Genomic DNA, 11,675 nt, shown 5'->3' on the forward strand with positions numbered 1-11,675 from the left:
TCTAGGTGTAATCAGAGATATAAAGTCATTAAATAAAACAATCTAATTAAATATATAGTCCAACGAACAAACTCCCATCACAGAATCCATCTTTGAATAAAGTAACGGTAAGATCAAAATAATACGCCTCATCCCTTCAAGGGTCACGTGGCCTGCGTCGTAACCTAGGAGACGTTTTGTGCATTTCCGGGTTGTCGGGAGTCGAAAACAAGAGGGGCACCAACGCGCCCGGGACACCGAGCAAAGCGGATTAAAGTCCAGCAGAGATGGCGGGGGAGGCCGAGGACGAGATACCAGGTCAGGAACGATCCTCTTCTCTTTACCGGACTCTCGCTCGGGCTCGTAGCGAAACGTGTAAAATACAAAAAGCCCTCACTTAGCGTCAGTGCTCGGCTAATCACCGACATGCAGTGGTTAGCTTCTGCTGTAGCTAACTGGCTAACCGACCGTAAACTACTCACTTTCCCCCTGCTTCAGTCTCTCGGTTGTTTATCACCCAGCTTCTTTATTGTGTTGAGTATTTTGCTGTTGTTGCTATTTCTATTTACCGTTACCTGCTCCTCCACAGTTAAAGAAAACGTTAAGGGGAAAACGTTCATTTCGCAATGTGCTCAACACTAATACGTTTTCCCGATGCCTTTTAAAACCCCATGTTACAGTATCATCACACTTCTACTTACCTTTATCAATAGGTAATGTTGGGTTTGGGTGTATTCTGTCATATAACACGACATAATCACACGTTTACTTGCTGAAGTATACACAAGTTCTACACAACGCTTCCTACAGAGCTTTCTGTATGTATAATTCTTTATCCACTGACTTCATTCACAATCATCCATTCATCCTTAATTAATTGGTTGGTACAGTAAGGAGCTTAATCCATTAGTAACTATTCTAATTCTCATTTTCAAGCAAAAATGCACAAACCTGAATTGTTTACTATATATTTTTGAGGTTTTCCACTGTTGATCAGATCAAATAAGATACTTTAATCTGCCGACCTGGGCAGTTCTCACTGTTTTCTGATGTTTTTATGGATATGTGATGGATTGATCAATATTTGGAGCCTTTTTCCTCTTCACCTGTTTTCCCTTCTCATAGAGTCGGGAGCAGTTTTTACTTTTGGGAAGAGTAAATTCGCCGACAACGTCCCCAGTAAATTCTGGCTTAAAAACGACGTCCCACTCAAAATCGCCTGTGGGGACGAACACACCGCCTTAATAACGGGTAAGAGACGCTTTACAGGTTTCAAACTGTGTCGGAAAAGTGTTTCGAACGTTTGCAATATTTGAATTTAACCTCATACTAGTTATTACTTGACTTTTATTGAGTAGGACATTTTCTAGTGCTTACCATTAAACAATCAAAGATTCTATTTGTGGGCCGAGCTGTTTCAGATTGTCCCGTCTTTTTCGTCTCTGCAGAAAATGGGAAACTCTTCATGTTCGGCAGCAACAACTGGGGCCAACTCGGTCTGGGATCCAAACTGACTGTGAACAAGCCGACGTGTGTCAAAGGTCGGTCTTTAAATCGCTCTCCGTTCCTTATTCATGACTTCAACGCAGTGTGTGTAGTGTGTTGCCACTGACAGCTGCTTTCAACCTCCTCAAAGAGCAGTGAGGAGGGAGTCACTCAGAGGAGGAGGCGCCTCTGGAGCTCTTGATTGTAAATAAAAAGCCATCTGACCGGAAATAATGTCTACATAATGATGCATGTCTATATAATAATATATTAAGTAGGTGGTCGGTCCAATTTCTTACATCTTAGCCTGCTGGTATGATATGTGAAGATCTTTTATACTTATTTGCTCAGATATAACTAGAATTAGGGACATGACATGTCATTCGGTAAAGTAAACACGTGGATGGAGCACGTAGTGACAAATAGAGACTCATTTTGCATCCAGTCTTTTTTAACTGTGAGAGTCCTGCTGAAGGGAAACTAAAGTATAAAACCAACCAGGGGGGTCTGTAATCTGCTCTAATCTGGAGCCCGAGGGAGCTTGAGAGATTGCTGTGCTCTACTGGTAAAAATAAATAATACAGGGTAAAGTAGGCTTGAATAACTAGTTTCACACTCCATGGCATGATTGAAAGCACTGGAACACGTCTAGTAAGAGGGCCTTGAGTTAAGATTTTGAGAAGTTTCCCAGATCACCTGTCAAGCACAAAACTAAAAATTATCATGCCGTAAAAAATAGATACAGAACTGTTTATCATAATATCATTCAAATTCTTTCAGCTCTGAAGTCTGAGAAAGTCCAGCATGTGGCCTGTGGAAGAAACCACACCCTCATCTGCACCGGTCAGTGGTTCAGTTAAAGATTCACTTAAAAACAATTAAAAAAACCTACCTGTGTCGTTTATTTTTCATAGATTATGTTGTGTTTCCCCTGCAGCTCAGGGAAAAGTCTACACCTCAGGCGGGAACAGCGAGGGTCAGCTGGGGCTCGGCGACTGCGAGGAGAGGACGGCGTTTCAGCGGGTCCACTTCCTCGATTCGCACGGACCAATGAAAATGCTCGCTGCGGGTTCAAACACCTCGGCTGCTCTCACAGGTGAGCCTCGACCACTGACACCTCAGCTCATGTAAAATGTAATTTGCATTTTTTGTGGAATGTTATTAGAAATGTTTGCACTTTGCATTCACAGCCGTGGGACTAAGTGTCAGTACATGTGTCAATCATATTCCATATGTCCTTACTGCTCAATAAATATCACATATTAGGAAAGACTGACATCCCAACTCATACATATAGTCTGTTTTATTGGTAAATGATCTTTAATAAACTAAATGACCCTCCTGCCCCTCACAGAAAGTGGTAAACTCTTCATGTGGGGGGACAACGCTGAGGGTCAGATCGGTTTGGGGAAGGAGAGTCACGCCACCACGCCGCAGGAAGTCAGCGTGGGAGAACCAATCAGCTGGGTGTCCTGCGGATACTACCACTCTGCCTTAGTGACGGGTGAGCAGAGACAGAGGGTTAAGGGTCATCACGATTCATCAAACTAAAAAATAGAGGAAAAGGGACGAGTCGATGTAAGATCAACCGATTATATGTCAGAAGGAAACAAAAAACATCTGTAGCAACTTGCTAATTCAATTGTGTTGTAAATGATATCTTAACCTTTTACTAAATGCATATATTTAAAATAAAGATGTGTCACTGTGATCATTTGAAGGAACGTGCCAACTTAAAGTTTCAGTTGTGTAAAAAACTATTTCCCTCTACGTCTCAGTTGATGGAGACCTCTACACGTTTGGAGAGCGGGACAGCGGCAAACTGGGCCTGGGCACCGGCCAGCTGCCCAGACACCGAGTCCCCCAGGTGGTGAAGAGCATCAAGGAGCCGGTGACACAGGTGGCCTGTGGGGGTGGACACACTGTGGCGCTAACAGGTAACAGCCAACACGGATGATGGAGCTTAAGACAGTTGATAATTTAGATTGCTTTGGTGCGTTCATTCTTTAAGGTTCAAATCAACTGGAAACACATATTTGTTTAAGGTCATGCTTTATTGCTTCTCCCATCTCCTCCAGAGGAAGACGTGTACACGTTCGGCCTCGGCCAGTTTGGACAGCTCGGTCACGGGACGTTTACATTCGAGTGCCGGATGCCGCGTATGGTCGAACACTTCAGGAAGGGACGGGTCCATCAGGTGGCCTGCGGGGAGAATCACACTGCACTGGTCACTGGTAAATACTGCCTGTTTTTTATTATGTAGCCTCTGTTTCAATGCCACATCTAAATTACTGATTTCCTAATTAAATCCCACTGTTCTGATCAAAATTCTACAGTGACTGAGATGCTGCTGTTATGTTTATTTGCAGATGGGGGTTTGCTCTACACATTTGGAGATGGCAGACACGGCAAACTGGGCCTCGGAGACGAGAACTTTACCAACCAGTTCAAACCAACTCTGTGTCCACGCTTCCTCAAGTACAACGTCCAGGCAGTAGGTGTTTTTACTTTATATTCAATTAATTTGCTTATATGTTAAAAAGAAAACACATGGTATGTATTACATTTTGTGACGGATAAAGAAAATCCCTACAAATGGTGACCTATATTTTTTCTACACGTGTCCAGGCCGTGTGCGGCGGCTGTCACATGGTGGTGTTGGCTCAGCCGAGGGATCAGACCTGCAGCGATGTGACTCTGGAGGAGGACGACGTGACGGAGGTTTACCTGGAGAGGCCGTACGTGGAGCTGCTGGGGGACACGGGCGACTCCTCCACCCTGCAGAGGAGCCTCTCTGCTCGGGTTCGCCGGAGGGAGAGGGTGAGGGCACGGAGGCAGGATCCATTCCGTAGATAAAACAAGTTATTATTCCAAAAGCAGTGCTGATGCTGGACAAACAGGATTCTAGTTACCCTAATTTTGATACAAGGCAGAATATATCTTTTTACGTATATTACCATGTGACTCCTGCTTACTCAAATGCTCTTCCGACGTTTCCCCCGTAGGAGAGATCTCCAGAACAGTTTGGTACCATGTTCCGCACTCTGCCCGCCATGACACCCGGCTACCTCCAGCCGCCGCTTCCCGTCTCCAGCCACACCATTCCGCCCAGACTGCCTCCGCCCGAGCTCACCCACAGAAAGGTGCTCAACGGCGCTCACCGACACGGGAGCACAGGGTCAAACCTCCAGGGTACCTACCTCACCGCCACCTCCTAATCCTGCATCTCATAACTATAAAAGATTAGAATTAAATTCTTGACACTCGGGGAGAATCAGGAAAACATCCGGCGTGATAATTGGACCTTTACACTAACACGGCATCCTTTTTTTCCTGTCACGTCAGGGCAGACAGAGGGCGATACAGACAGCCTCGTGGAGAGCCTGACCGACACCGACAGCGTTAAAGGTCTGGGAGAAACCACAGACTTCCTCAACATGGTGAGAAAGGAGTTGATCCCCGTAGCTGTTCTGTATGTTCCGTTGATTATTTTCAATAATTTCTGCTCTTTTCCTTCCTCCTGATAGACGCATGTGATGAAGATGGACCCCAGTGATAAAACACTCACTCTGTCTCCAGTCCAGAAGGTAACTCACACACTTTTTATAATATATATAAAATCATCCACCTTTATCAGCATATCACAGACACTGCTTTGACTTCTCACTTCTTCAGTTTTTTTCTTGCTCATTAATATCTGATTTCCTGTCTCTTGATTTATCTGCATGTCTCTTTCTCTCTCTCTCTCTAATGCATGCCTCTTTTTCCATCCTCTTTTTGCTTTCTCGTGCTGGGGGATAGAGGAAGGGTAAGCATGGTAAGACCACTGCAGGACAGAAAGAGAACCTAACGAAGAAGAGAAACCTCTCGAAGCAGAGCAGTTTCTCTTCGACTCCCCCATCTCGTAGGAGCGAGACTGTCTCTCCTTGCCAGGCGTTGCCCTCAGAGCTCTTGAGGAGCCGCAGTGCTTCACAGAGACAGAAGACAGCAAACCCGAATAAAGAGAATGTGATGGGGGAGCTGGAGAGGAAACCCAGTAAAAACAAACCCCTGAATGTAGGGGATAAGGGGAAGGCAGCATCTAAGCAGCGACCCAGGTCAGCGCAGGGTGAAAGCAAGATGATAGAGGTTGGCAGGAAGCAGGTTCCAGAGTCGAAACAAAGTCCAGTACCAAAAGAGACAGCTCCAGGTGTTGGCTCTGTGGCCAAAGGTAAACAAGCGCAGCCGAAACCTTTAACAAGCAAACCGATAATCGTGCAGAGTCATCAAGCGGGAGTTGGTTTGCAGAGTAAACGCAGACTTAAGGACTCGTCTGGATTTCACCTGAGTGACGCCATGGAAGAGGAAAGCACGAAAAGCGTTCAACTGGTTTCCGGGACGAAAGGGCGCCCCAAAGCTAAAGAGGTCCCCGACTTGTCCAAAAAATCTAAGAATGAGAAAAACAAAAAAGAGGCTCAGTCAGAGTCGCCAGGTCTCGGTCTGCTCGCTGCGACCGCCTCACTCGCAGCCGGAGCAGTGTTAGCACATGAGGTGGCGTCCAGAAGCCAGTTTAGCTCGCTGTCATCATCTGAGAGCAGCCATGGTGTCCTGAAAGACAATTCCAGGAAATCAAGAAGTGATCAATCTGCCGATTTGAGCCACAAATCCGCGGTCAGCGTCAACATTATACCCGTGTCTGAGAGTCCTGAGGAGAGGACGAGTCAGGACGAGAAGGGGACGAGCCAGGATGAAAGTAAGGAGGGGAGCGACGAGCAGACAAACTCTGCAACAGTCAAACAGGAGGAGGAGGGGGATGAAGATGAGAAGGGGCAGAGAACGAGTGCAGACATAAGTGAAGAAGAGGAGGAAGAGAGCCAGAGTATCGAGAAAGTCACAGCAGTTGAAGAAGATGAAGAAGACAGTGACACTCTTCAACCCGAAGATGAATCGGAAACAAGCAGGGATGAGGCGGAAGACGAGAGTGCTGCTGAGGAAGAGGAGGAGGAAGAGGCAGGAGGGAGTGAAAGTGAAGATGAGACTGAAGAGAAAGACAGCAAAGGAGTTGATGTAGAGGATGAAGAGGAAGACGAGGAAGCCTCAAGTCAGGAGACAGAGAGCAGGGGAGGAGAGAGTGAAAACGAGGAGGAGGAAGGTGAAGCAGAAGAAGAGGGGGATTTAGAAAGCGAGGTTGAAGAAGAAGAGGAGGATGAAAGTGAATCTTTAAAGTCATCAGAAGACAGAGAAGAGAGTGAGGTAGAGAGTGCGAGTGAGGGAGAGAGTGCGAGTGAGGGAGAGAGTGAGGATGAGGGAGAAGAGGAGGAGGATGAGGGGGAAAAGGAGAGTAGTGCCGAGGAGGAAGAGGAGGAGAGTAGTGAGGAAGAAGAGAGCGAAAATGAGGCAGAAAGTGACAAAGACAATGACGAAGAGGAAGATGGTGATAGTGAGGAGGAAGAGGAAGAGAGTGCTGAGGAAGAGACGGAGGAGGAGGCAAAAGAGAGTGAGGAGGAGGAGGAGGAGGAGGAAGAAGAAGAAGAAGAGGAGGAGGAAGAGGAAGAGGAAAAAGAGAGTGAGGAGGAGGAGGAGGAGGAAGAAGAGGAAGAAGAAAAAGACAGTGAAGAGGAGGAGGAGGAAGAAGAAGAGGAGGGGGAAGAAAAAGAGGATGAGGCTGATAGTGAAGAGGAGGAGGAGGAGGAGGAGGAAGAGGTCAAAAAAGTCAAAAGTGCAAAATCTACAAGTAAACCCAGGTCAGGGGGCAAAGGTGATGCAGCGGGGGAGGAGGAGGAGTTTTGGGGCGATGTTCTACCTCAGTACCTCAACCTGAAATAACCCGGAGCTTTAAACTCATCATTTTATTTTTAATCAACCTGTCAATTATTTTTTCAAATTAATGTTCATTAGAAATGTACAATAGAAAATATGATCCATCCTTCATCTTAAGACCTGGCCCAGTGGAGAAAATCTGTAGTTTTAATCCCGAGTTATTATAATACAGCCCTTAGTGTAATATAAGTGTTGTAAAGTTGTGTTTTATCAAATGGCATTAGTAGTATTTCAAGTATTTCAGAAAACACAGAAAAGCTTGATGAAGTCAGTATCAATCCATCAAAGTACTACAAGGCTGCAGCCACTGACAAGTATTTTCTTTATTAATTGATAAATTGGTTGATGTTGAATCTATAAAATGCCAGAAATAAGTTATTCCATTATTCCAAGAAATTTGGATTTTAGAAATCTTCAAAATTTTCTTGCTTTAAATTTTTTTGCCAATAAGCTTTCTATCAATTGCCTAAAAGTTGTATCATCTAGTAATTTCAGCTCAAGTCCTGAAATGGTTTGTTGGTGCCGGGGGAAGTGAAACTGACATTCGTCATTAGGGGCCCGAGAACACATTTCTTCCCCAGGAAACTTCCAGATAATAATAAAAAAATGAATCTGCTTTAGAGCTGGTGCATGAGGCGTTTAGAGTTTGAGTCCGAGCGTCGCCACATCCCTGGGCTTCCTGCTGCTGGTGTCACTTCTCACACACTGTGCCTTTCTTCTGACCTTTCTTTCTATTAAATCATCTCATTCATTTCTTTAAAAAAATGCATTTCTATCTCTGTCTTTGAAAGTGATCAAATGTGTCTTGTGAATGCTTTGTTTACTTGTCTTTGGAAGCATTTTGTTTTTGTCTGTTATATTTGATTCAGTCCCTGAAGCGGTGATTCTTCACACACGGTGCCTTAATCTTTGGCTAAGAAAAAGATTTTACACATACACGCAAAACAATCCCTCTTCTTTATTTGTCTCTTTTTCATTCATTTCTGTCTTTTGTAATAAATGTCTGTTTCATTTGCTTTAAGTGGTTTTTTTGCTTTGGTTTTGTATTAATTTCCAAAATAAATGGAGATGCAAGGGAATGAAAATTAGGTGAGAGGTTGTAAGAACACAACTGAAACACAAACTCAGATTCCAGAGGTTTTATTTCTACTGATTGTAGATTCACCCCAAAGTCAGAAACATATTCACAGAGTTGAGGGAAGAAATTGAGATTCCAAAAATAGTTTTGTTTTAATTAAAATAATCGGGCTTCAATCTTTTTCTGATATCATGATATTGTATTTGGTTCTGCTCTTATCTCAAATTCCTCTGGCTCAACAATCCACTAAACTAAAAAGTACAATTGGAATGTGAGGACTTATCAGGTTTAGGGTTCGTTATTTTTATTGCTTCATATTTTTTTTTCTATTCTATTTTTTATGGAATGGGTTAGGGTTAGGGTTAGAGTTCAGACCCCAGTAATGTTCCGTTTACGACATAAAGCAGAAAAGCAGTAAATCCTCATTACAGAGAAATTCAAATCAGATTATTTTACCAATAAATAATTGATCTGAGAAATCAATGCACTCATTTGTCATTTGATGCTTAATCTCTCTATTAACCTGTGTGTGTGTTTGATTGGCTGGTTTCAGGAGGAGGTGGGGCTTGTTTTCTTCTACCTCTCACGTCATTGTCCCTGTGTTTATAATCCCAACTGTAATCCCTTCCCATCATCCCCTGATGTAGTCCGGATTATCAGAGCTGCTTGTCATCTTATTTTTCTTTATTCAGCACTGCAGGAGTTTTAATTTACTGCATAAACAACATGTAGATCAAGATTTTCGACCCCGCTCCTCCACCCTTGATTAAACAATGTAGATAAAGCTGCCCAGCATTTGTCTCCACTTGTAGATCTGGGAAAATATAGCATCAGGTGGTTATTATAGTTAAAAATGCCACAACACTAGATATTAAAGAGATTTTATTGCGGTGAGCTTTGATTCCCGTCCTCATGTCCTCAATTCTCTTACTCTTGGTAGGATTTGACGAATCCATTCAAAACGTGGAGCAAAGGAGAGGAGGAGGAAGACGAGGAAGAAGAGGTGGACGAGGGAAATGTTCAAGATGAAGAGGTAGAGGAGGTAGAAGAGGAGGACGATACGTCGGCCGAGACAGAGGAGCAGTCGTCGCAGAGTTTGGAGGATCTGACGGAGAAGTCAGCCGAGGAGACTCAGAGTCCCGTAGGTTCACAGAATTATTAAATGAAAAGCATGATTCGTGATTATTGTCGGTGCTAACATGTAACATGTCCGTTCTTTACAGAAATCAGACAAGCTCATAGAAGAAGCTGTGCCTGATGGAGAGCAGAAAGGTGACTTTATTATAGTTTTCCACCTTTGAATAGCGTCTTCTGTTCCGTGGTTTTAGGATAAGTGTACATACATTTCTTTGAGATAACTGATGGGGTTAGGAGATAAGTGTTAATAGTTAAAGTTAAGTTTGACCTCTTGAAAAAACTGGAAATGCAGATGGTTGTAAAAACAGACTGTCAACTCTCCTCTCATCAGCAGCTCAAATCACTGAGGAGCCTGAAACCACCGGTGAAGAGAAGTCAGGCGACAGCACCAAACCGGCCAATGGGACGGCAGACAGCAACTCAAAGAGCCAATCGGGCTCCAACAAAAAGGTAGAAACAAGAAGTCGTCTGTGTTACGTCGGAGTTTACATAACACTTACATCACTGGAAATGTTGCATTACATTTTTAAAGAACGATTGCCTTATAGGAGAGATATTTATTACTTTGAAGTATAGTTTATATGGCAGAAGATTATTATATTTCCTAAAATACTCAGAACAACAGCATACTCCATACGTATAATGACAGCGAAGGTTACAAACATGATCCTAGACAGGTGAGTAAGTAAAGAGCAGGTTTAAGATGATTGTGGGTGTTTAAAAAATTCTATTCGGCTCCTGCAAGCAACCTTTTCATGCACATGTAAGGAATGTAAGGCAAGGAACTGTCACCACACTGCTCACTTTTGCAGTAAGGTTATTATTTCAAAAATGTTTGCACGAAAAGGGATCAATTCTGAACTGAACAAGGGAACGAAAGGAATGTGTTAAAGCCGAGGTAAGTCTAAACACATACGAGTTGTTAGCAGATTAACTTCCTCTCTCCTCCTCCTCCTCCTCTCAGCTCTCCATCTTCAGGCGCCTGTCCTTCTCCAGATCCAAGCAGGACCAAACCCCAGCAGAGGCACCAGTCAGCGGGGACACGGCCGAGCCTCCGTCCCCTGACATCGCCGGGAGCGGCAACCCAGGAACAAACCGAAGTGGAGCACAGCAGAAGTCGACGCCCTCCGGAGCCAGAGGGCCTCGCTCCGGTGCCTGCACAGTACTGTGATCCCCGGAGCCAAACTCTCAGGCGGCCTCCATTATCTTGTCAGACCAAAGAGTTAAAGCTTCATTAGTAGCAGCGAACTGTATTTTTCAAGCCCTCAGAGACGATGGAGTCCTGAGACACAGTGAGTGGTGCACAGTATCATGCAGTGAAGTGAAGCCACACCTCAAATTCACATCAGTAAAAAAAAAGGTGATGTCAATTTCTCTGCTTATCAGGAAGTTTGAGATTGAAGAGCAAATATTCCTCCCTCTGAAAATCTTATTTTTTTAAAGTTTTAATCTCTCACTTGTGTTCTCCAGGGTGTCATTACCCCGTGACACCACTGTGAGGCGTTGGATTCACAGAAGTAACGGTGGACTACCACTGACACAGCAAAAACTAGATTATCTCCTGATCTATGAATCAGAAATGCAGCAAATACTCTTATTTTTTTTCCCATCAAACGGCTTAGTTACAAAAACTATTTACTTTTTAATATTCTGTCGATTGGTTAATCAATTATAAATAACCAATAGTTTAAGCTCTATAAAAGCCATTGTAACTGCTGTGAATCCAAGTGACTGATTTCATACTGATACATGTGAAGCGTTACTTTAAAAGTTTGATTTTCTTTTTGCCTGTATCTGGAGCCACCAGCACACCTTCTCTCCGAGAGCAGCTTTAAAACCACTAAACTTTTAACCACTGTCCACAAGTGACCTACAGCTGAGCCTCCTCCACCAGTAAGACCAGTAGCGCCACGCTGCTGCTGGGAGGATATTAGCTTTTCATTTGTTCTTGTGTGGTACCTTTACTTCCCAGCAGCTGAACCTCAAAGTGTGTGCCTGCGTGTGTGTGTGTGTGTGTGTATGAGTTTTAAACTGTGAGGATGTAAATATTGTTATTTATTGCAAAATGGTCCTCGAGCACATTTGCACTTTTTGACGTGATGCATTTTCAAGAGTTTTATAATCTGATGTGTTGGTCTCATTTACAATTTTTGGAATTTTTGTGATACCATTAAAGCCTTTTCATACAAAGCTGAAC

The 11,675-nt window shown here is 43.8% G+C and overlaps 1 protein-coding gene across 3 annotated transcripts; it reads left to right on the plus strand.

The window, feature by feature from the left end:
* The first annotated feature begins 180 nt into the window (after positions 1–180).
* Positions 181–11,674, plus strand: LOC128430865 (X-linked retinitis pigmentosa GTPase regulator). Of its 3 annotated transcripts, none has more exons than XM_053416966.1 (17): positions 181–297; positions 1,105–1,230; positions 1,428–1,520; positions 2,245–2,307; positions 2,402–2,560; positions 2,819–2,968; positions 3,243–3,401; positions 3,543–3,698; positions 3,834–3,958; positions 4,093–4,284; positions 4,470–4,656; positions 4,810–4,904; positions 4,992–5,051; positions 9,282–9,482; positions 9,565–9,613; positions 9,810–9,928; positions 10,443–11,674. In XM_053416966.1, exons 1-17 carry the CDS (start codon positions 267–269, stop codon positions 10,647–10,649), a joined length of 2,172 nt encoding a protein of 723 aa, XP_053272941.1. In that variant the 5' UTR covers positions 181–266; the 3' UTR covers positions 10,650–11,674. The 3 variants fall into 3 exon arrangements, with proteins under 3 accessions (XP_053272941.1, XP_053272942.1, XP_053272940.1); XM_053416967.1 differs by having other exon boundaries at positions 9,813–9,928; XM_053416965.1 differs by lacking the exons at positions 9,282–9,482; positions 9,565–9,613; positions 9,810–9,928; positions 10,443–11,674 and adding an exon at positions 5,266–8,211.
* Position 11,675: the final 1 nt, after the last annotated feature.

This window comes from Pleuronectes platessa, chromosome 24, assembly GCF_947347685.1.
Source record: "Pleuronectes platessa chromosome 24, fPlePla1.1, whole genome shotgun sequence".
NCBI classification, from domain to species: Eukaryota; Metazoa; Chordata; class Actinopteri; order Pleuronectiformes; family Pleuronectidae; genus Pleuronectes; species Pleuronectes platessa.

Bases quoted from the DNA above. Each gene is read 5' to 3' on its own strand.
- LOC128430865 (XM_053416965.1), top strand. From the start codon at position 267: ATGGCGGGGGAGGCCGAGGACGAGATACCAG. The intron at 2,561-2,818 runs GTGAGCCTCGAC...TGCCCCTCACAG, and splicing joins CACCTCGGCTGCTCTCACAG to AAAGTGGTAAACTCTTCATG. The intron at 4,285-4,469 runs GTGAGGGCACGG...TTTCCCCCGTAG, and splicing joins GGGTTCGCCGGAGGGAGAGG to GAGAGATCTCCAGAACAGTT.